Genomic DNA, 24866 nt, shown 5'->3' on the forward strand with positions numbered 1-24866 from the left:
ACCAGTCCGCTTCCAGTCCTCTCTCCTCGTCTCCTCACAGCTGTTTCCAGCCTGCCAGCAGACACCTGCAAAAAAACATGGTAAGTGTCCGAAAACACTTTCTTTGCTTTTCCACCTGCACTTTCATCTGTTTCGTGGACTTGTTCTGAGCTGATTTCGTGTTAACTTGACACTTTTCTTTTAAAAAGCAGTGTGGCACGGTGCGCTTCTTGTGCTGTCCTTGGTGCTGAAATGCAGCTGCGGCTCAACATTAAACTTAAAATTAACTTTTTTTTCTCCACTTGCTTCTGTCACCAAATTGGCTTTATACATTTTAAAATTCTGAATTCTGACTTTTTAAAAGTTTTAATTTGGAACAAATGTTGAATTTTAGACCACTTTTCCTACTTTTAGATTATTTGTGTTTTATTTCAGGATAAGCGATTACAACCAGATGTACTTGTTTTTTCTCACAACACAACGAAGATCAATCAACTTTCTTTTTTTTAAATAGACCAACATCCCACTTTTTTCCCTTTTTTTTTTAGAACCTGGATGCTTTTCCGGTTGTTTTCCCGCCCCCGCCACCGCTAAAATGTCAGGGAGTCATTTGTAATTCTGCCGCCCCGGGTCCGCTCGCTGCTGTAACGCCGGTGATCTTGCATGCCTGCCGGGGAGAGCGGAGCCACAGAGAGACCCGCAGCAGCTTGTCTATTGCCCATAAAATCAGTGGATGTGTGTGGCTGAATGACATGAGGGGGGAAATGGGGCGTAAAATTAAAGAATCTTGCAGAAAGCGAGAACTGGAGAAGCAAAGCAACCCCCCCCCCCCTATCCCTCCCTTCCTCCAACACACACACGCACACACCATCACCCACGGTAGACTGTGAGCTGAAACTATAGAGCAGCCAAAGCCATAAGATGCTGCAGAATAAAGACAATTGAGCATTTCTTTCGTCCCATAGATGGGCTGCAGCGGCCTCGCGGCTTCATGGTTTTCTGCCGTTCTGCTGCATTTTGTCTCGCTGATCTTTCGCTCCCATGTTCCAGGATTTCTCTGACCAGAGAGAAATGGCCAAACAGCCGGCCGGCGCCGGCGCTCCAGCCGGCTACATCCCAACGCAGCAGCCCGATGGAGCTGCGGGATTTACAGCAAACAAACCGGACAACACGGCCGCGTGCCCGCCGGCCGCCCCCCACCACCACCCGGCACCGCAGCCACCGCCTCCGTGCAACGAGAGCAAAACTTTTTCGAACACGGAAAATAAACCGGGAGAACTGGACAGCAATAAAGCGTACGGGACGTTTAAACGCGCCGCGCCGACGGGCCCTGGATCCGTGGCCGTCAACTCGGCCTTCAGGAAGGATTCCGCCGGTTCGGCCCTCGGAGGGTCCGCACAGTACGGCGACCCGCTCCGGGCCGCCGCGGAGCAGAACAACGCCGCGGGCAACTGGACGGCTATGAGCCAGACCACCATCGTACTGGGAACAGATGGGAACACGTCTGTTCAGCCCGGCGCCGTGGCGGGGGTAAGTCAGCTTAAATGAACCGTTTCCTTCACGAAGAGCGGCTGGTCTCAGAGCGGAGCGGCTGGAAGCAGGTGCGGATGTTGCGCATGTCGCTGACTGGATTAACCCCGAAACAGGGAAGGTGCAAACCCCTTCGGGGAGCTCTCAGATCAGGGCTGCTGATGTGTGATGGAGTGGAAGAGGGGGAATCCAGAGTGTGTGGTGCTGAGCTGTAATGTGAATCCCTTAAAAAAATGTGCAGGCTGGTTTTGTGTGTTTTCTGCACAGATGTGCTTAAAAAGTGTTGCAGTTCGACAACTTCCGAGCTGAATCAGCAGAAGCCCGACAATCAGATCAATCATGAGGTCATCGACTAGACCGATCGTTCATTATGATGTTTTTTAAACAAAATGTTATTTAGCAATCCCAGACAAGACAATAAGTGATTTGATTATTTTCTTGCCTGTTGTAATTCAGGCTGTATTAATATTCCCACACATCCGAGGTTCTGTGCCCCTGCTGCGGTCCTCTGCACCATTCTGATCATGCAGGGATCAAAACTTTCAAACCCGCTTATGTCAGCTAAATATTCGGAAACGAAACGAGCAAATGAATCCGTGTGGTGGATGATCAGATCAGCAGTTAGTGCAGAGGGAACCACTTCTCGTGGTTTTTTTCCCAAGATATAAACCGATTTCCGGTGATTTGTTCTGCCTGCTTTTTGATCACAGTTACAATGGTGCCACGGTTTGTGATAAAGGGGAATCAATTACGCTCTCGCGGTGTTTTTCGGTGTCCCCCTGCGCCTAGCAGACACACTTGGTATGGCCCAGAAGCCCAGGTGTTACCCGGCAGCACTGTAGTACATGAGACTGCGGATTGTGTCCAATCCCCCGCGAGGGCAGCCCCCCCCCCCCCCACACACACACACACACTCACCCACCCACCCCTCACACATTCTCACACGTACTGACGCAAACACACACTCACAAAAATTCCCATGGTGTTGTTTATGCATCTGAACATTCGTGCAGTTTCTTTTATGAATCTGCTCAGATCCCGCGGTGCAGCTGTGGGCTAATTGTGCATTTCTGTTCGTATTTGCTCACATTATATTGGTGGACCATTAGCAGTTTTTCTAATCATCACATCTTAGATTTAGGAGGTGCTTTCAAGTGACTTTGTGGCAGTAATGGGCCTATTGAAGAGGAGTTTAACATACTTGTCATCGGAAAGCTGGTGCTGATCTCTGATTGTCAATCACATCTGTAACTGGGAACGAAATTATCATTGTGGAGACAGACAGAAATATTTTGTGAGGGGAAAAAAAGGAAATTGCACCTAAAAACGTTTATGTTCTCTGATGGGATGAATTTGTATTTTTTTTAAAAGGAAATGTTTCTTATGTTAGTAAAATGTATGTGTGCTTTTTCTCAAAAGAGTTGCATATTGTTGGTGGTTGTTGACTAAAGAATAGGTTCAGATTTCGTTATTAAATCCCTTCAGACCCAGACTCAGTGCTTTTATTAGTATTTGTATAATGTTAAACTTGGAGATATAGGTTTTATTTTGGAGAATAAATATTTTTTTCTCCTCTTAGACTGACGATGATGACGAGAGTGGAGATGAGAATAAGGCCAGAGGAAACTGGTCCAATAAGATGGATTTTATTCTGTCCATGATTGGCTACGCGGTGGGACTGGGGAACGTGTGGAGGTTCCCTTATCTCGCCTTCCAAAATGGTGGAGGTAAGAGTTTTAGGTCAATGCTTTTTAATCACGGAAACAAACCACAAATTCAGCTCAGAAAATGCAAATTCTTGCCTGGTTTTAAGTCAGGGATTGAATTATTTCCTATTGCGTTTTAGTTTCCTCCAATCGTAGCCCTTTAACCACGAGACATGAGTACACTAAAAGTGATAAATATATAAAAAATCGGTTGTACGGGTGAGATTTTGTTCAGTGATTATTTCCAAGAAAAAAAGGAATACAATGCACCAAAATAATATATCGGCTATGTAACATAAAAACAGCTGTTTAATATTAGTAATTATTAATAAAGTTCCGTAGATATGTTACAACAGTCATTATTATTATTATCATTCGTGTTAATGCACTAATTTGTTCAGCTATGCCTGAAGCCATTTTCAGCTCATGTATGTGTTTAATCATTAATAAATGTTGCGAATGATCCACACTGTGTGCGTTGTTTAAACATAAACAGATGAGACGCAGACACCTGCAGCTTTTTCATTTGCGCTGATATTTCAGGCTTTTCCTGCCTCTTAAAGTGCGCTCTGTCAGCCTGCTGTTTCGTTTCCTTGCAGGAGCCTTTTTGATCCCCTACCTGATGATGCTGGGCATCGCCGGCATCCCCATCTTTTTGATGGAGGTGTCCCTGGGCCAGTTTGCCAGCCAGGGGCCCGTGTCCGTGTGGAAGTGCATCCCAGCTCTGCAAGGTATACTGCCACAAGTAAAAAAAACAACCAAAAAAAACGAACATTCAAAAATAAACCTCATATATTATCATCACGAGTTCTCTACTTTTCTTAAGAGTAATTTATATATTTTGTCTCATTTATTTATTTTAGGTTGCGGGATTGCCATGTTGATAATATCTGTCTTGATAGCCATATACTATAATATTATAATGTGCTGGACACTGTACTACCTGTTCGCTTCGTTGAAGGGCTCACTGCCATGGGCTAACTGTAGGAATGAGTGGAACACGGTGGAATGTAAGGACAAAGACATGCTGCTGTTAGGTAAGACGCACACCTTCACACACACACACACACACACGCACGCACACACACACACACACCAAAAGCACCTCTCTCTCTGCACAATGCGCAATGCGTCATGACTCCCTCAGCTGAGGTGTCCTGCAGTATAATGAATCCTGACCTGTGATCTCTGCGGTGTTTTCACTCCTAAAAAAACACTTTGAAACCAGAGCACGTCTTTTATTTTGAATGGTGCAGGCCAATCATATTTAAGGAAGCTCCCAGTGTGGCAGATTCAACTTAGAAAACATTTTATACCGTTTCGATTCTTCTTTTTGATATTTTACCCTTTAAAGCTGCAGTGCAGCTGAAACAGTCTGTCTTTCAGCTTTTTTTTATATTTGAATTTTTTTTATAAAATCATGGTCTCACTGTGAGTAAGATGTGCGGGCAGGGCTTTGATGTCGATCCGCGTCGAATACATATCGAAATTCCGTTCTTTTCGTGTAATATCTGCTCTGAGCGATTCTGTGAATTCAGCACAAAAAACTGCTTGCTTGACAAATTTACTGTACAGTCTGAGCTGCTGCAGTGCTGCAGTGAGCCCCGAGACTGACCCCTGCTGGCCGCTACACGAAGTACAGGCCGCCCGTTCAGCGCTGTGGTCGCTCTGCCACTCTCTCACCCTCATGGAGGAAAATATGTTATGAAGGAGAAACATCAGCAATAATACAGATCCGTTTCATGGATATGATTGATGAAGTACCCATGCAAGATGTGGTGCATTAATACGTCCACATCATATGTTATATATTGCATATATCATGTAGTGGGGGTGGACAGAAATATATAAACATCTTTACAATCTCATACAACAGCCTTGCAAAAATAATATAAATACTATGTTTACTTAGATTTCATTTTTCACATTTTTGTGTCAAAAAAGACGGCTGTCAAATCGGATTTTTTTAAAGCTATATTTTCACATTTTCTTTATTGTTCCAACCCCATTTAGTGACGGAAAACTCTGTCTTTCTCTGCCTCTGAGTGTTTAAGTCATTGCTTTGTAAAGTATAGTTGTTGTTTTGTCGTTAATTGAGACAAATACATTCTCAGTGCAATTACATGTGTTCTGCATTAAAATGCCTTAAAAGCAGGATATAAAGAATGTAAGATATACAAATATATTTACAAATAAAAAAAAATATATGTATATATATATTTTATATATAAACTATTGTCTTCACACTCTGATGTGTCTGCATGAAAAATTGTGGTTTTCTTATCTAATCTTTCCTGGAGCATCTGAAATGAGGCACACATTCACATAATCATTTCTGTTATTCACATCTGGCCGCTCAGTTCTCTGAGGAAGTCTCCAGACAGGCCTCCTGCCGGCACCTCCTCTCATCTCAAAGCCAGATCCATCTGTTTGCTCCCAGTGTGAACAGCTGAGCGGACAGTAAGCGCCGGCCCACAGCAGCACTCTGCCGTGTCTCTCCCAGTTGACGTGTGTTGGTTTCTGATTGGAACAGACACGTGCATCCTGCGGGACAGAAACATCACCTCCATCAAGAACTCCACTTTCTGTCTGTCCGAGAACGCCGTGGGAAACCTGACGAAGCTGATAAACATGACCGTGGACCGCAACAAGACCTACGTCAGCCCCAGCGAGGAGTACTTCAAGTGAGTGTATGAGCTGCTGACTGATGAAAAAACGCCTTTTAAAGTCGTACGAGGAACACAAAGTAGACCTGGACAGTTTGGTTTTCATCGTTCTTTATATGTCCACAGATGAGACATTAAACCAGATGTTCTTTCAGTTACTCTACTCTCTTTCTAGAGTAAGACCTGCAAATCTTTGAATTCAACACACACACAAAAAATAATCACAACAGTTTCATCTGTCAATGTTCTGCAAAACATTTCCCAGAAGCGCTCTTCTCTTTAAACAAGTGCGTAATTCGCCATTGCAGTAAAAGTATTACCGATCATTTCTGTTAAAACGCACAAATATTACAACTGCAGCTCAACAAAATACAAAACTGCAAGAACGCAACGATCCGCAAAAAGAATAAAGATGACTGAGTTGATTTGTGTTGAAATAATCTTTCTGCCCTATTGCGTTGTGTTTAAGTTTACCGAGATGTGTTTTCAGGCTGAGTTTGGCTGTTTGAATCACACCTGCAGGTACAATGTGTTGCACATCTCTAAAGGAATCGAATACCCAGGAGACATCCGCTGGCCTCTGGTAGGCTGTCTGCTCCTGGCCTGGTTCATCGTCTACTGCTCTTTAGCCAAAGGAATCAAGTCATCAGGGAAGGTAACAGCACGCACAAAAACTCCTCTTCTGCTTGTTGCACCTTTTTTTGTTGCCAGCTGTAGAAGAAACAACCTGTCGGGGGGGCTTCCCTAACCCTTCACAGATGAAAGTGGCCCCTAGTGATGAAATGTGGCACATTTAGGAAGTGAGCCCTGCGGAGTCCTCAGCAAGGGAAAGCACTCATGTTTAGATTGGACAGCTCTTGATGTTACCAAGGGTTTGCTTCTCACAGCTCGTTGTATTTCGAATCGACCTCTCGGAGAGTAAAATGCCCAGATTCATCCACAGCCGAGAGAGCGTTGGCCCCTCGTGAGGCTGTGTGTTTGTATGTCCGTGGACAGAGGCAGTCACAAATCTTATCAGGTGTGCAGTTGAGATCAAATTGAAGGCCGGGTTCGAAGATGGTTGTGGTCTGAACAAGTGTTCTCGAAGTAAGGGGATAGGAAGTAGGAAACCCCCCTCCCGCCTTTACACCTGATATATAGCGTCCCAGCTGGTGTGATGCCGTCGCTCTCTTTGAATTCGATTTTTATGTAAAATTGATGTGGACCAACTTGGTATTGATTTGTTGTCGGCATTTGAGTCTATAACTTGTGTTACTTGATGGCACAGTGTGTAGGATTTGGTGGCATCCTGTGGAGAGGTTGCAGATTTCAACCAGCTGAAAGTTCTCCCGTGGGCCAAGCGTGTAGAAGAACCCACGGCCGACGTGAAAACGTGACTGGTCCTATGTCGTGTTTGGTTTGTCCGTTCTAGGCTACTGTAGAAACATGGCAGCCGGTTCCGTGAAGAGGACCCGCTCCGTATGTAGATATAAACGGCTCGTAGTTAACGACACCACAACGATTCTTATTTTTAGGTAATTAAACACTAGCATACACACATAGCACACATTTCTGCCAATAGATCGCCCTACATGCTCCACACTGTTCCTTTAAAGTTGTCCAAGGCCTGAAATGAATTATCTTTTGAATAAGAAGCTAAAAAAAACAACACCTAAATACTTTTGATCGTGGTTTCTAGAAGATGTGTGGATCTATTTTCCTCTCTTGATGGAGGACAGGCAACATGCAGAGGAAACGTTTGACAGTTTATTCAGATTCTTGTGTAATGTCGCCCTCTGCTGGAGGTAGAGGTGACACACACTGTGGCAACTTTTAGAGACCTCAGTGTGCGTAATTAAAACTGCACCAATAGGTTTGCATGTTTCATCGTGGGAAAACATGGCCATCTTCAATTTTATGAGGCGGTGAGTGAGTGACTTATTGCATTACAATGCAGCTGCAGAAATGCTTTGACAACTCTTATTGTTGGTGCATCAGGAAGATGCTTAATTATGATCTATATGTGGGGAAAATTAAGGTTTAAGTCTGCAGCTATTATGACCAAAAATTGAATATGGCATACATTACAGAAAGGGAGAAATAAGAATTCAATATGAAATGAAGTAAATCAGACACAAAAGAACACAAAATAAATGAATGTGTGTGAGATGACGGAGTTGACACACTGCTACGTGACTTTACACTGAATGCTCTCTCATAATAATCAGAAGCAGCTCTCTCCACAGCTGCTTCTTTTCAGAACCTCTGATTTCCAGTAATTCAGTAATCTCATCTCCTCTCTGCTCAGGTGGTGTATTTCACAGCCACGTTTCCCTACGTGGTGCTGGTCATCCTGCTCATCAGAGGGGTAACCCTCCCCGGTGCCTTCGACGGCATCCTCTACTTTATCACACCGAAGTGGGAGAAGCTGAACGATGCAAAGGTACCCGACGCCCACGCGTTTAATTCACCCGTGATGTGCGCTTTGCTCCGTCCTTTCCTGCTCTTGACCTGCAGCTCTCTCTCCCCCCCCTCCCTCCTCTGTCAGGTGTGGAAAGACGCAGCCACTCAGATCTTCTTCTCTCTGTCGGCGTCTTGGGGAGGCCTCATCACTCTCTCTTCCTACAATAAGTTCCACAATAACTGCTACAGGTAAACACACAAAAGGTAAACCATGCTTCTGGCAGACACATTCAAACTGTCTCCGTTGACACTGTATCTGTCCTGTACGTCTGATAGAAATGTCAATAATAAATGTCACTCTTTGCAGCCTGCAGTTCAGTGTTTCTGTCATTTCCTCTCATCTGAAGCATTCCCCCGCTGAAATATTGTTGTGTTTTATTTACCACACATCCCTCACTCAGTTCAAAACACATATTAAAGGTACTTTTTATTGTAAACACCTGAACGCACAAAACAGCTCTCTTGCGTGCTGAAAACAGATTTGAAAATGGACAAATTTAAAGAAAATATTTTGTAGAAATATATTTCTTTCATGTGAACACAACTCAGCAAATGAAAAAGATCAAAGCAGGGCTTATTGTTGAGTTGTTTCTACATGTGTGAGATCATTTTTGATATTTATATACACACATAATTATCTTTATATGTGTGCATATTTTCTGCAAAGTTTTGCTCTGAAAATACTTTCAATAAAGGTGTACACCTTCTGTAAATTCCCCACAGCTTTTAAAGGTCTCTATGTGCAATATATATTCCTGCCACCAGATGGCGCCATTGTGCCATCACTTGTTATTATGTAGCATGTTTTGCTGCGTGATTTCAGTTACTCAAGCAGATTTGTGCTTATTCGGCTTCTGTTTCTCTCTTTCCTCTTTCTCCCTGCAGTGATACTATTATTGTGACATGCACAAACAGTGCCACCAGTATATTTGCTGGGTTTGTCATCTTCTCGGTCATTGGTTTCATGGCACATGAGTTGAAAGTGCCGATAGAGCAGGTGGCAGATGAAGGTAAGACACCAAAGCGGCAGGCAGCAGCCGCTGCTCACTGAACCACGCCTGAAAGTTTGACCTCATGATCTGCTGTGGAGAATGTGTGTGTGTGTGCATCGTCATTTACGTGTGTGTGTGTGTGTGTGTGTGTGTGTGTGTGTGTGTGTGTGTGTGTGTGTGTGTGTGTGTGTGTGTCAGGTCCAGGCATAGCGTTCGTGGTGTATCCGGAGGCTCTGACCAGACTTCCCCTGTCTCCTTTCTGGGCGATCATCTTCTTCCTCATGCTCCTGACTCTTGGCCTGGATACCATGGTAACCACTGCTCCCTCAATCTGTGTGTGTGTGTGTGTGTGTGCATGCTGTTTTATGTCTATAATTAAGTGGCTCCTATGTCCGTATAATAAAGATGAGGAAAATCTTCCAGAGGATAGCTAATGGTGCCAGCTTTAAAGACACAATCTGACATTTAGGAATTGAAAGCGTGTACGGAAAAATTCAACATCATTGTGAAGACACCTGTTTGTCATCTGAGCCAGATTGAAACGAGGGCAGGTAATCAATTTTAAAAGCATTTAAAAAAAATATATTAATATTCTCTTTACATCCCGACAGCAATCAATTAATCAAAGGCTGTGACGAAAAAAAAAGACACAAGTCTGTCTGTCGCAGTACTGTAACAAGCCCGTCCAATCAGTTCCTGCCTGCACGCACTCTGTTTTTCCATTTATTCACATGTTGTGTTGTTAGCTGCCAAGCTAGCTGCTGGTCCATCATTGTTCATGGTAGCTTGAAAGCTAATTATATACAGTACAGTACAGTTAATATGTGCAGTGGTTGCAAGAAATAGCTTGTGTGCTAACGCTAACCGTGCTAACGCTAACCGTTCAGAAATCCACAATGTCTTCTTTCAACACGCTAAAAGAACAAGACAGTTCTTGAGATGTTGGAAGTTGTGTTCTTTTACTTTTGAATGTAGCTAAGCGAGCAGGTAACTTCTTCTGCTTTTAATATTCGTTCTAAGCTCGGTGAAAAACCAAACCCGCTTCTTGAAATGGTGACTTTTATTGGCGACTTGGGGGCCTTGTCAATTCTACGACCCACATTTAGAAAGAAGATGCAGAGAAACACAAGCTACTTTAGCTGCTACATGTTCCACTTTACACTTTAGCATCTAGCTGCTCAATTTGTTTGGTTCTGTTGTTTGTTGCTGGACAGGAGGTGTACAGTTGGTCTATCAGAACCTGACCAATACATAAAAAAACAAGAAAATCAGCTGAGACAGACACGTTCTATTGCTGCAAAAACTAAATATTGGGTTGACAGAGGCTAACAATTGGAGCTGCAGAATTGGGGTTAATTCTCTCTTGGTTTGTCACAGCAAATTCAGATTATGCATGTTCATGTGATTTAATTTCAATATCAATGTCGTTAGATTAAAAGTAATGAAAAATGGTCCTTTAGTTCATATTGTTTTAAAGCATTTGTAAATTAATTAGTTGGGTGTCGGTTTGTGAGAAAAGACAGTTTCACTAGTGGCTGCATCTCCAAACAGTCTGCTGGTTGAGGATCTCTTTAGAGTTTCTAAGAGTTTCTTCAGTAAACACTCAACTTTGGCAGCGGCATCCAGCTATGTCGAAACGCTGCACACATTGACCCAATTAACATAATTACCCATACACACCACCCACTGGGACTGATTTCAGCTGAAGTGCTGGAGCTCTCCGGGTACTTGAGCAGAAGGGGGTCTGTGTGATTGGAGTGAGCGAAATTAAGTTGACCTTAAAGTCAACAACACTGACGGAAATCTAATGAAATACAATTGAAGTACTTGCGTTTTTCGTCAACAATTTCCCCTATTTTCTGACATCGTGTAGACTAAATAATAAAAATGGCTTTAGCCAGTTTAAGGTGAATGTACACGAATGAAAACATACAAATGAATATAATATTCCATTTCAGCTAATAGAGCCCAGAAAATGCTACACACTGGCCCTTTAAATTATTCATTACGAAACTCAATCTACAATTATTTTAGATTCGTTATCTTGTCTTTCTATTATGAATCAATAATTGCATTTTAAAAAGGAATCACAAAATGTTTATTTCCCAAAGGATTACTGTTTGCTATCTTAATTTTTTGCTTTTGGAAAATTGATTGAAAACCATAATTTTATACACTTTTAAAACTGCACTAACTAGGTTTGTTTTTTATATTAACAGTGGATCAAATGCGTATTTGTAATGTGAAAGATTTCCCTCTTCGTGACAAGCCCACAGTGAATTACCACCCAACTCTGCTGCTCCCTTCAGCTCCGAAGAGCGCTTTAGTGTCTTTCAGAAACTAAAACGGTTTGTTTCCTCCAAAGCCTCATCATCTGTGTTTTGGGGCTCAGGGGAAAAAGCTTTTTTTAATCACAAGGTTGTTGCTTCTTTTCCGCTCCACATATCGAAGTGTGACACTTGCTCCCTCTTTACAGCAGCCCACTGCTCCTAAAAAATGCTGAGTATGTGTTAAATGCAGATATCAAATGAGATGTTTTTACAAGACGATTGTAATACACTTTACGTTTATTGTATTGTTCTTTTTTTCAGCAGCATGCGGGCTGTAATCGAATAAACCCACTGTACACCACCTGCTCAAGACCAAACAGCAAACAAACAAAGTTATCAATTCGCTAATGAATAACATTTATCCTCCAAAGAGCCACATATTTCCCTCAGGGGTTGGTGGGGACCACATTGGAGCAATAAGAGAGTGAATATTGAACCTAATCCATGTCTCTAAATGAGAAATAATGTTGCTTTGTGGCTCATGGATTTGCAAATTTGTTTGCCACGATAATTAGATATTGTGATATTTGTTATTGATGCTCCGCTACACTTCGAAGTTAAACAACTGTAAATGTGTCGGTTACTTCACTGATTGATTCCCGATGTGACTTCAGTGAACAAACGCTTCAGTCTCCGGGATGTTTTCAAAGTCCAGACCAGCTCCAGATACAATCCTGGGCAAACAGTTCCAGATGAAACACCAACTCCTTTAAGTGCACCGCGATGCTCCTGGGCCGAGCGGAGGAGCAGAGGGCACAGCGGCGCATTAAGACTCAAGTCAACAGTAACAGTAACGATGATGAACAGTTACTTTGCCTTGGCAGCGGCAGCTCCGAGGGGAGGGCCGGTGGTGGCGTTGTTGAAGAAAGGAGCTCGACGGTAATAGGCTTGGGATGTTGATGGGAAATTAGTTTTGGGAGCTCAGGAGGAAGTGGAGGAACGGAGGGGAGGCAACGGGTCTCTACAGTACGCACAAACATACACAAACTATCCCAACCTCCCGCAATTTGCCTGATTGTATATTCATCCACTGCTGTCCTCTGGGTTCTGAGCCCATTTTACCATCATGTTACGTTTGCGAATGAAATCTGCTCCTCCTCGGGATTAGGATAATGTTCTTTATTTGTTTTGGAAATGAATGAAATTACGGTAAAATAATGTTTATATTGAATAAATCTAAGACGAACGGCTCACAACACTGGATACTGAATTTCTACAGCGGCACCTGCTCTGATTCAAATGAGGCAAACCTGCTGACGGGAGGCTTTTCAGTTGAAACGCTGCTGCACACTGGGCACTTTCAGTAATTCTGAAGATCTGCAGAACTGTTTGTTTGCTCAAACATATGATTAAACATGGAGAACTTGACTTTGTCCCCTTCCTTATCCCCCTCTTCTCTTTGTCTTCCCTTTCTCTCTTCTTCCTCCCGCTCATCTCCATCCCCAGTTTGCCACCATTGAGACCATCGTAACCTCCGTGTCAGACGAGTTCCCCAAATACTTGAGGAAACACAAACCCGTCTTCACCCTGGTCTGCTGCTTCTGCTTCTTCTTCCTGGGCTTTCCATGATCACAGAGGTACGACACAATAACACACATCTATGTACGTACACGCTGATGCAACCCCCCCCCCCCCCCTCCGCGCAGGGACACTTTGAACTAGAAAAAGCATTTTCTGCTGAAAATGCGTTGGAATGCTGAAAACTGAAATTAATCACAAAAACATTGCTGAAAATAGATATCCAATTCAAAAACTAATTGCAAAAAGGTTAATAATTCAAAGAGTTTAAAGATTACAAATATGAAAAGTCATATCACACCTCTCCTGAAAGAGCTGAACATTTTGACATTTGAACAGTTTCTGTGGCTTAAAAAAATTCATCAGTGGTGATATTTGTAGCAGTATAAGTTGTGGTAGAAGTATTATTAGTAGAAGTATTAGTAGCATTAGAATAACTACTAGTAGTAGTAGTAGTGATATTTGTAGTAGTAGTAGAAGTTATAGTTGTAGTAGAAGTAGTATTAGTAGAAGTATTAGTCGCATTAGAATAACTACTAGTAGTAGTATTAGTGATATTTGTAGTAGTAGTAGAAGTTGTAGTTGTAGTAGAAGTAGTATCAGTAGAAGTATTAGTTGCATTAGAATAACTACTAGTAGTAGTATTAGTGATATTTGTAGTAGTAGTAGAAGTATTATTAGTAGTAGAAGTATTAGTAATTAGAAGAAGTAGTAGAAGACGTAGTATCAGTAGTAATAGCTGTAGTATTGGTCGTAGTATTTAATATCACAGTAGTAGTAGTAGTAGTAACAGTAATGGCAGTAGAAGATGTAGCAGTAGTAGTAGTACTAGTAGCAGTCGTACTAATAGCTGTAGTAGTATTACTACTTTTAGTAGCATGAATAGCAGTAGTAGTAGCAGTTGTCATATAAGTAATAGTAGTAGTGGTAGTAATAGCAGTAGTGGTAGTAATAACATTGATGGTAGCAGTAATAGCAGTAGCAGTAGTAGTAATAGTAGCAACAGCAAAAGTTATAGTAGAAGTAGTAGTAGCAGTAGTAGTAATACTATATTAGCAGCAGCAGTAGTAGTTAGAGCATTCATTATTTCAACAAAAAAGCCTAATTTTGAGTTTAATGTTTACATACAGTTAATCCATGGGGCTTTTATTTTGAAAGGGTGGGGGAGGGAGGGGGAGAGGAGACATAATCATAATCTCTGACACATAAACAGAGGTTATTAAATGACAGGCTTCATCACAAGCAGTTCAGTTAGAATTCATTCTGTGGGGCTTTTATTTTGAAATGGGGTGTGTGTGGGGGGGGGGGGGGGTTATGGAGGGGGGAAAGACCTCTAAAGATCCCTAAGACCTGAATGACTGTATGAGAGACACAGAGAGAGAGAGGGAGAGGAGTGTATGTGCACGTGAGTCTGTGTGTTTATCAACATCACTAATTGGCTCAATCGCAAACACCTGTGTGCCTGAAGCCATATGAAAATATTCTCCATAGAGATCCCATTGAAAATAAAAAGCTTAATAATTCAAAACGTTTAAAGGTTAGAAATATGAAAAGTCATAGCACCCCTCTGGTGAAAGAGCTGAACATTTGGATAGTTGAATGGTTTCTGTAGCTTAGAAAATGGAGGAGAAGAGGTGGGACGGAAGAAATAGAAGAAGTTGAATAAAGATTGGAAGAACAACAGTTGGAATGCTTAACAGCATTCCAACAATTAGCCGTCAGGTTTCTGCATGTAAAGCGAAGCCGCGGCCTTCAGAGGGACAGGCTCAGTGAGTGGAACAAGAGAGGCTGAGTCTTCCCCCCCAGACAACTTCAGAGGGCAAAATGCATTCATTTCTTTTGATCTGGTACAAGTCTGTGTTAAAGTTATGGCCATGGACAAGTCAGAGGGGAGGAGGGGAGGGCTGTCGTTGTAAGATGAAGCCTTGAATTGTTTTTGGTAACACTTTGTTTGTGCGTTATTGACAGAGTGGGATGTTCATGCTGCAGTTGGTGGACACATTCGCAGCCTCCTACTCTTTGATGATCATTGCGATCTGCGAGCTGGTGGGGATTTCCTACCTCTATGGTGAGTAAAGCTGCTCCTGCTTCATCTCAAAACTGAAAGTCTGAAGCCCTGCTAGTGGCCACTCGAGAGGTGTAATGTTAGTGTTACATCCCATAATGTGGAAATGAACAAACGGCGTTCTGACAGTTTTGTTGCTGTCTCTTTGTTAAAAGAGTAAAACGCGTTAGGATTCACACTGAGGATATTTACACCAAATTGATGGTGATCTGGTTCGTTTTTGTCAACATATCTTGTTATGGAGCTAAAAGTTGGAGGGACTGACTGAACGACATCTCCATCCTTAGAATCGGTTGTTTGCAGGTCAAAAATCCTACTTAAAATCAGCTCCTTCATCAAGTATCAGATGTCATAACCTCGATCACACTTTCGATTATGTCCCTTAAACAAGCTTTTTCCGTTTCGAAGATAAAATTCTTTATTTAGATTAGAAGCAATTACCTATCTAACATTTGCAGCACAATAGTGAGACCCTTGAAGCCCGGTGAATGTCTTTCAAACCTTCTTGACGAAGCCCCTCCAGAAGACACTTTAGAACTGTTTTCACAGACTGTAGTCCTCCTTATAACTGAACTCCCTTCGACATGTGCATTCAGTGGAGTGACCCGTTAACGACTTCCGAAACCTAAAGTAATTTCATCAGTCAAACTGCTGGTTTTGGTGTCTTGACTTTGTCTCGGGCCAATCCCAGTGCTTCCACTGGTAACCCCGTGTTTAACATCACATTGCTATAAAATGTGGGTATTTCCCTTGGGCAAAGTCTGCAGCAATGCGGATTTACGGAAAGGGTTCATAAAGGGCTCAAAATGTCTGCGAGAGATCCCTCAAACACTCGATTATTTGACAGTGGGACATCCCTAAACCCTCGCGGACCTGTGGGAGCGCGCCTTTAATATCCGTGGGTCCGTGAGTGTGGAGATTGGGATTGGGCCTATGTGTCAAAGGTACAACGTGTTATTCCAGCCGTGACCACTAGGGGTCTCTGTTGTAATGTATAAGTCACACAATCCCGTGCGCACACACACACACCTAAAAACACACACACACACGCAGGCAGAGAGCTCAGGTGTGTGTCAGAAAGGCCGTTACCAAGGAGCCAAGCGAACGGCTCTCCTCCAGTTTGTCAGAGCATCAGTCCAGGTGACATATTGAAATGATTGTGTGACTCTGCCTCTTCATGTCACTCAGTGTTATCCGTCAATAAAGTCAGAGAGGAATGAAGCCATCTGCTCCCGGGCTTTTTCTCAGGGTCGATAGAAACCGATACTATCCCTCTCTCTCGCTCTCTCTCTCTCTCTCTCTCGCTCTCTCTCTCTCTCTCCCTCTCTCTCTCTCTCTCTCTCTCTCCTCTCCTCTCTCTCTCTCTCTCTCTCTCTCTCTCTCTCTCTCTCCCTCTCTCTCTCTCTCTCTCTCGCTCTCTCTCTCTCTCTCTCTCCCTCTCTCTTTCTTTTTGTCTCTGCAGGGCTGCAGAGGTTCTGTGAGGACATTGAAATGATGATTGGTTTCCAGCCAAACCGATTCTGGAGAATCTGCTGGGCCTTTGTGACTCCAACCATTCTGACGGTACGTTTCTTTTCGCTCATCTCATTCTGTCTCAGACACACACACACACACACACACACACAGACAAGCACTCACAAAAACACATATTGTAAAGTCAAGACAATTTTATTTATATCGCCCTATATAACAAATCACACATCTGGCTCAGGGGGCTTTACGATCCCTACAGCACACGACACCCTCTGTCTTTTTCGACCCTCGCTGCGACATGTGCGGCCTAAAATGTTTCCATTTTCACCGCCGCCAAAATGGAAAATGATTTCTTCCTTCCAATTCCTGTCACGTCACCAAGTCTGGAGTTCTTTTTGTTTTTCAAAAGGGTACCTTGCCAAACAGTTGGTGTGATGTCAGTTCAGCTGCCGCAAACACACGGCTACATTTGTTTCTGGAGGAACTGTGTATTACTGTGTATTAGAGCCGGTACATTCTAATGCGAAGGGGTTTAGAAATAGTAATGGAATCCACTGTAGCTCTAAAGCAGAGGTGATGATGACAAATGGAGCAGCAGTCGGGCCGCTGGTCATCTTGCTGCTCTCTCTCTCTCTCTCTCTCTCTCTCTCTCTCTGAGAGATCAGATTTCCTCGGGGAGCCCATTGATGCACGACCCCAAGCTAATCTATTTCTGCCTGACTTCCTTTTTTTCTGTTTGTTTTCATTTTCTTCCACTTATTCTAATCCTTCTCAGACAAATTTGCTGTAGATAGGAGGGATATATTTCTGTCCCTTTTTTGTACTCACTGCACATATAGTAAAAAGGAAGGTCTCATTTACACCGTCATCCATCCTCTTATTGATATGGAACAGTGGACACAGCTTTAGCCGTGTGTCCTGACTGAGTCCAGTACAGTTAATTGGGAAGAAACCTACTGTACAGTCCTTGTTTATACATCAGACCACAGAAGTCCAAAAATGCTGGCCATTATTTCAAGATTCATTTTTATCCTTAGGATTTACATCTGACGAATGCAGAAATGGTAATTATTTAGTGATCAGTTACAGAAGGAATCCCTCATATTTGCTTTCTTTAGCCTAACACTAGCTTTGGATGAGTGATTTGTTTCCCTGAAGGCTTTTGGGGCTTTCTGACATTACTTGTATTGAACTCCAGTAAACTTTAACTGTGTGTCCCGTACGTTGTAGTAGAAGTTATGAGGAGCATGAAGTTGGAACACAACTTGCAGACTTGTGGGTGACGGTCCCGTTCCAGAACCGGAGGTCATCTTGGTTTTTCTCTGCAGCTTGACAGCGAAGAACTTACGAGATGTTTCTGTGGGACGAAACTGTCCAAACGGCTGCAAATGTTTTATAGAGTTCTCAACAGGAAACTCGCGCTTTCAAAATCTTACGAAAAGCTACAAAATAGCTATATCTATAGAATTATGCTTTTCCAGGTTGTGTTGACAATTTACAGCACAACCAGGCGGCAACATTCGGTTCTGACAAGTGAAGCCAATGCTGAGGTGCCTTAAACTTACATTATTTCTAATGGCCAGCAGGGGGCGACTCCTCTGATTTATTCCCTCAGTAAACGGTGTAATTCTGAGTTTATGTTCTCAATCACTAGTTCCAAGTCTTCCATACAACATGATGTTAATTTAGTAAACTATGGTCCCATTTAGAGTCAAATAGACCATGAAGCAGAGTATGCTTTAGGGCGGGGCTTACTGTGATTGACAGGTTCCCGCTACCAGACATCTGCATCTCTACGTCACTCCTCCGCATAACAAATATGATCACTTCCCTTCACTCAAAGCCAAGACGGCGACGGCCAAAACTCCGAACTCCAGGCTTCAACACCGCAGTCCACAAACGACTACAGTCTATGAGCACAACATGCACAGAGTTACAGCTTTACACCAGTAATGAACAGTATAATACTGTATATACTGTATAACACTGCTGCAGTAGTTGTTGAAGGTAACAGAGAAGGCATCTGACCTAACGCACAGTTCCTTGATTCCCTGGTCTGTGCAGGGCATCCTGGGACTTAGTCTGTACCAGTGGAAGGGGATGACGTACGAGGACTACACCTACCCCAACTGGTCCATGGTTATGGGCTGGCTCATGGTCTCCTGCTCCGTCATCTGGATCCCCATCATGTTCGTCGTTAAGATGTACCTCGCCCCCGGCGCCTTCAGAGAGGTAATAATGGAGACAAAGCTGTGACCAGACATTTTCATGTATGTTTTGTTTTGGTCTGCTTTGCCCACACACACACACACATACATCCTGTCGGTGAAATCAATATTCTCACCCTTCGCTCATTAGCTCTACCTTGAACAGACGTGAAGTTATTCATGCAAGTAAATCTATTTAGCACATTTCAGACCCAGAGCTAACCCTAAGTGCTTCTCAGATTACACAAGAAATGCAGACAAACAATAAAAGCAAGCAAGTACTCACTTGCATTTAAGAGCATTCAAGTGCGCTGTGCTGATAGCGCCTCTATTTCACTCTTCACTTGAAGTGCAAATGTGAATACAGTACTTTTACTGTTAAATAAGCTATAAACGGAATTCAGAGCACATCTATGATTCAGTCAGTGCCGGCCCGGGATTTCCAGAGCGCCGTTCGCTTGTCTGGTCAAAGTTTAATACTGTTGAACATGTCACGTGTCCAAATTGTACCAAAATCGCCACTGGGTCAGCAGCACAACACCCGCCCAGTGTGAAGTGAATTCAGATGAGCAGCTGCGGAGAAAGCGCAGAGAGACGAGCGGATTCCTTGCTTATAAAACAACAAGAGCAAAACCACTCGACCTGTTTTTGACGCTTCATTGATTTTGAGATGAGGCATGAAATACGTCTTTACATCAGGAGCTTCAACAACCGAGCTATTGTTCGAGACAACAATTCTGTGCCCCCCCCCCCCCCCCCCTGTGTGTTGCCTCTCCTCTCGCAGCGCCTGAAGCTGGTCTGCTCCCCTCAGCCCGACTGGGGTCCCTTCCTGATGAAGCACCGCGGAGAACGCTACAAGAACATGACCGACCCCCTGGGAACCAACTCCCTGGGCCTCAAGCTGCCCCCCAAGGACTTCCAGCTGGGCTCCTACCAGTAGCAGCCGCCCGTGCAGCACCGCACCACCTCCAACCCCTGCAGGGAGCACCGGGAGCGGGTCAACCTCCATCTCTTGTCCTCCCTCCTCCTCCTCTCTCTTTCTCCCGTCCGTACGTCACCCTCTTTGCTCCCTGTCTTCCCCCCTGTATCATGGATGTGGAAACAGGCCCCCTTTCCTCTTCCTTCTCTTCTTCTTCACCACTTCCTCTCTTCTCTCACGGAGGAGTGGAGTCTACTCCTCCGCCGCTGCTTTGTACTCGGTTAACGGGCGATCATTGCCCCCCACACATGACCACTGATTACTTCAGAACCCTTCCCAGGGATCTTTATTCCAAGAGAAAAGTGTGTCATAAAGTGACACAGCTCAGACTGCACTTGCAATATTAGACTCCCCATAGCTGCTCCCTATGGAGTGTATGTATGTGTGTTTGTGTGTGCGTGTGCTCTCATATTTGTGTGTAGAGATAATGAATCATCTTGGTGCGAGCAGACACAGGAAAACAAAAAGAAAATTGAGCGACGGAGAAGCAGCGTTTCAACGAGCTCGGCAGGGTGTTTTGTTCCATCTGTGTATAAGATTTCCAACGGCAATACAAATAATATCAACTGCCTCGGGAAGAAAAAAAAAAGTAGCACTGGTGTCACATTTAGTTCCTATCCAACAGTATATATGTATCGTCACTCTAGCTACTGCTCAGTTGCTCTTGCTTTTGTCAGAATCTGCAATGTGTGCCTCCTTGGTCCCAGTAGAGTCGCGGATGTATCCTGATGACCGCTTTCAGATCGGCCTGGATGACTCTGCAGTGTGATAGAAGCTTGGATCTCATTTATCTCTGAGTCCGAGGGACCATTTGTGATACCCTCTCTCTTTGTCTGTTTAGTAAGTCTTATTCCTCCTCGTATTCTCCTCTATTGTATGATCCTAGAATGTAAAGGACACATTCCTAACGTAGGAAACCACTAGAGTCGTCTATCCTTCCTCTAGTAACATGGCCATTTAACCCTTTTAAGTCTCGAAGATCTAGTCACTCTGTGCATATATGTTAGACGGCGTATTAATCTCTGTATGTGTCGTGAACTTGTCAAGCCATTTGTGAAAACCATCTTTACAATGTGCATCACATCAGTAGAGTAACAGTATAATATATATATATATATAAATAATTACATAGATATACAGATATATATAAATAGCTTTCAGCCGAGGAGAGAACTAGAAACATAAGCGATTGAGAGTGAGTGCATTTGTGTGCGTGTTCATGTCTCTCTGAACACCACGTTTCTCTTGCTAGCTGTGTAATAGCTTGTACAAAGTGTACACTTCTTTAAAAAACAAAAAAATCACTTCTTCCAGGAGCAAGTGTGTGTGTTGTCGCGTCCTCACAATGTTAGGAGCAGCTGCTATGTGTGAGTAGATGAAGCTTAGACTGGAAAATGGCCTCCCTCTTTCCTGGAAGTGTACTTTGTCTCTTGTTGTTTGTGGTAGACCTCTGGAGACCTCTTTGCCATTTCAGACTTAAGCCTCTTGCTTCTCTGTGTGTCCACGTGAAAACAGGGTCTCAGGTATACTCGATTCCATCCGACTACCCCGGTAGTTGCAGGAATGGCAGCATTCAGTGCATAGGAAACACAGAGTAGAGCCATCCTTATGCTAAACTATATTGGAAGCCGTGTGCAAGTGTGTCGCACAGGAGCGGAATCAAGATACTACTTCCTGATGACCTCACTGCAGCGTCACTCTGCTTTCTGCTTGCTGTTGCTTATAAGAGTGAGTTAACCTATTTTGACGATGAGTGCAATGCTAAATCAAGTATCTTGGTTTATCTAACAGTTAGATGGAAAACAATCGTAAGAAAATCTAATTTCATTTTAAATTCAATGGCACTTGAGCCAGTTTGTTGACCGTCGATACACTGACCAGCTTTATTTTACATATGCAGAAAACAAAAAGGCTTGCAGGGACCTTCGGGTCACCTTTCTGACACTGTGGTCCATCACAATCAGTCAAATGACTGTAATTTAGAACACAACGTCCCTTTAAGTTGTGCTGTCAAGACATCATCAGCACAAATGAGCTACTGTGAGTGTGTTTCAGGTTGTGTGTGTGTGTGTGTGTGTGTGTGTCTCTAAAAAGTAGTCTCCAGATCTAACAGCGCAGCAGCCTGAATGAACAGCCCGGTGCAGCCCAGCAGGCGTCCGAACGGCTTTGCAGCCTTTTTAAATGTGACATGACAGGCAGACAACTTTTACTTCGTGGGCTGCCGACCAATTATCGACACAGTAACACTACGTTGCTACTCAGAAGCAATTAGTCCTTTCCACGCTTCGACCAGTTGGATAAGTTGCATAACAAGTTGCGTAACCGATTGGCTTCGTTCTGCTTTTAACGCCGCAGGCGTTCACTTGATGTCGTTGAGTGGTTTGAAAGGAAGTTGCAGACATGGATGCAGTTACAGTCGCTCAGAGCTTTAATTAAGGGTCTCCCGAACCATTTCTCGAAGCCATGTCTTTTCATGATCTTGATATGAAAATAGCACAGATATGATTTTAGAGGTTGTAAAAAAAAAAAGGAAGCATCATCAATTAATGAGCACAAAAGCCCTGTTGTGAAATAGCTTGCTTACTCCACTGTGTTGCTTTTGTTAAGACTTAGTGCGTTTAGCTCTGTTTGTTCAATCGTGATAACAATGTGTGTGTGTGTGTGTGTGTGTGTCTCTGTATTAGTTTTTACTGAACTCCACTAAACTGTCAGAAAACAGTTGTTTGCATGGTCAGTCTCAGAGTAAATCGCTGAAAGAACCAGAGGAGATTTACAATATTTCCTTTTCCTTGGACGCCTCGGCCCGATGCTCCCCTTTCTCTGTTGTGATGGGCTTGAGGATCTTAGACCACCCATTGTGAACCTGAGCTGATTAAAACTGTTGATGATGTGCTCAAAAAAAAAATCAATCCAATGGCAACCATTTACTTGAGAGCAGGCTGGCATTTAAAATCATGTGTTGGATGTAGTGGACAGTATGCTCTTTGGAGTAAGACTTGAATGACAAAAGCCTTTCATGCCCTGAGATAGATTTGAATGATCTCCTTTATGGCCACAGATAAATAGCTATACGTTCTGTGTTTTGTCTTTCCATTTCTCCCGGGCTTTTCTGCTTTTGGTTTGAGGAAAAAAAACAACAAAAAAAACAGCTTAGGGTTCAGTTCAAACCACATTGCGTCATAAGATATACCACCGAAGAGCTTGCATGTGCAGTTTGTGTTGCTGTAACCTAATGTCCATGTACAGTAATCCTTCTCCTTTCTCTCTCAATAGTATAAGTCGATGCATGTTTTCGTCAGGGAGCTTTTTGTTCTACATAATGTTAAGAAACATAGGGTTGTACTTCTTACAGAGAAGGACGACAAAAGAAAAAAAACAAAAACAGGAAAATTAACTGTCAATTTGCTTTGCCTGCAAGTCAACTGTGGGCAGTATAGGTAACCAAAGAAAGAGTACTGTTGTAGTGAAAACAGAAAACAAACTTTAGAAGAAAAAAGGAATGTGTCATCTGCGTATAGGAGGTTGAGATACTGCCATTCATATCCCACGTAGTGTTCCTCGATGTTTGCCAATACGTTACAAAACATCTTCAGGTAACCATTGGCCTTATAGATGTCCTCTAATGGTATAATATTGTATGTGTTTCAAAAATAACACCACAGAATAGCTTATCGTCTGTCTCATATGGTACAAGTATTCCTATTGTTATGTCTGTTGTGTCTTTTTGGCACTTTATTGTCTGACCTATGAATGCATAGGTTAAATTTCTAATTACTTGAGTAATGTCATATATTTCTGCGTGTTCTATGTGAGGTACTGCTGCCTATGGATATAGATATGTGCCTCCAACAACCCACGACATCTTTTTGATTTGAAAATAGAGAGTAGATAGACAACAAAAATGTTTTAAAATAATGAAAAAAAGAAAAGGATATATATAAATCATATATGTGAAATGCATTCATTTATTTTCAGTGTCATCAATCTTTGAGGCCCTACCTCAGATTTTGTATTTATGGATAGAAATGCAATTGGATTATATTATCTTTGCCAATAATAATATATCGCTATTATATCATGAAATGTATAACCTATGAATCAATAAATAAATGTTATTGTTTTCTTTGTTGTCACTGTCTTTAAGACAAGCCTGCTGTGTAAGGGGAGCTGTAAACAATGACGACAAGGATATTACGAGAAGATAATAAGTCCCGTCTCTGACCTGTCAATCAACTTTTATATTAAGCTGCTAAATGACTGAAGGCATCGCGGCTGTTTGAAAAATGTTCCATACTGTTTGTTGTTTACAGGAAAATCATGATCAAAGAGGAGGAGATTGAAAAGAAAGACGCTCCTGCAGGCATTTTGTTGGTCGGTCCATAGCGTGCGCTGCTGAACACCACTGACTGTGACAGACAAGCTGCATATTTCATGTCAAACCAATTTGCAATTTAAATGAATGTGGGTGGAGCGCACCGGTTTGTACAATACATCATGTGCACACCTTCTTTGGGATGAAAATAATTCCAAACACACATTTGACTGTACATAACTTAAAACAGGATGTGAGGCTAGCAGCTCTGTGAAGCTGTACTTAGTAACAGAGGTGGTAAAAGCGTATATGCTAATGTTTAGGTGGTAAATATCAAGTGTTTTCCAGAACTTTTACTAATTAGCACAAAAAAGCAAAGAACAGCTGAGGGGCATGTAGATGTCATTTGTTTTGCACGTATCTGGGAATCCACCTGCCATTTTAAACGTCAGAGGATCACCAAAGTCAGCAGGAGTCATCCTCTGGGGACCATGCATAGCTATACAAAATGTATCTGGTAATACACCTGAAAGTCGCTACATGAGTCCTGAATTTACACCCAGAACTTCCCCCAGCTCTTTCTGCTTCAGCTGCAGCTGTTTGACAGTCTGAGGATGAGCACTTAAATACGGACAAATTTGTGCTGAAAGACAAAGAAAAAAGCTAC

General features: G+C 42.8%; 1 protein-coding gene across 1 annotated transcript; it reads left to right on the top strand.

Moving 5' to 3' along the window:
* Positions 1-23943, top strand: slc6a5 (solute carrier family 6 member 5). The gene is given in 17 exon segments (XM_079284918.1): positions 1-80; positions 1030-1509; positions 3089-3236; positions 3815-3946; positions 4079-4252; positions 5749-5899; positions 6404-6536; positions 8169-8303; positions 8409-8512; positions 9209-9333; positions 9514-9626; positions 13092-13209; positions 13212-13222; positions 15132-15231; positions 16691-16791; positions 18766-18933; positions 19693-23943. Coding segments are annotated over 17 exon segments (2352 nt in total). The 5' UTR covers positions 1-77; the 3' UTR covers positions 19849-23943.
* Positions 23944-24866: the final 923 nt, after the last annotated feature.

The sequence above is a fragment of the Melanostigma gelatinosum genome (assembly GCF_949748355.1).
Source record: "Melanostigma gelatinosum genome assembly, chromosome: 2".
NCBI classification, from domain to species: Eukaryota; Metazoa; Chordata; class Actinopteri; order Perciformes; family Zoarcidae; genus Melanostigma; species Melanostigma gelatinosum.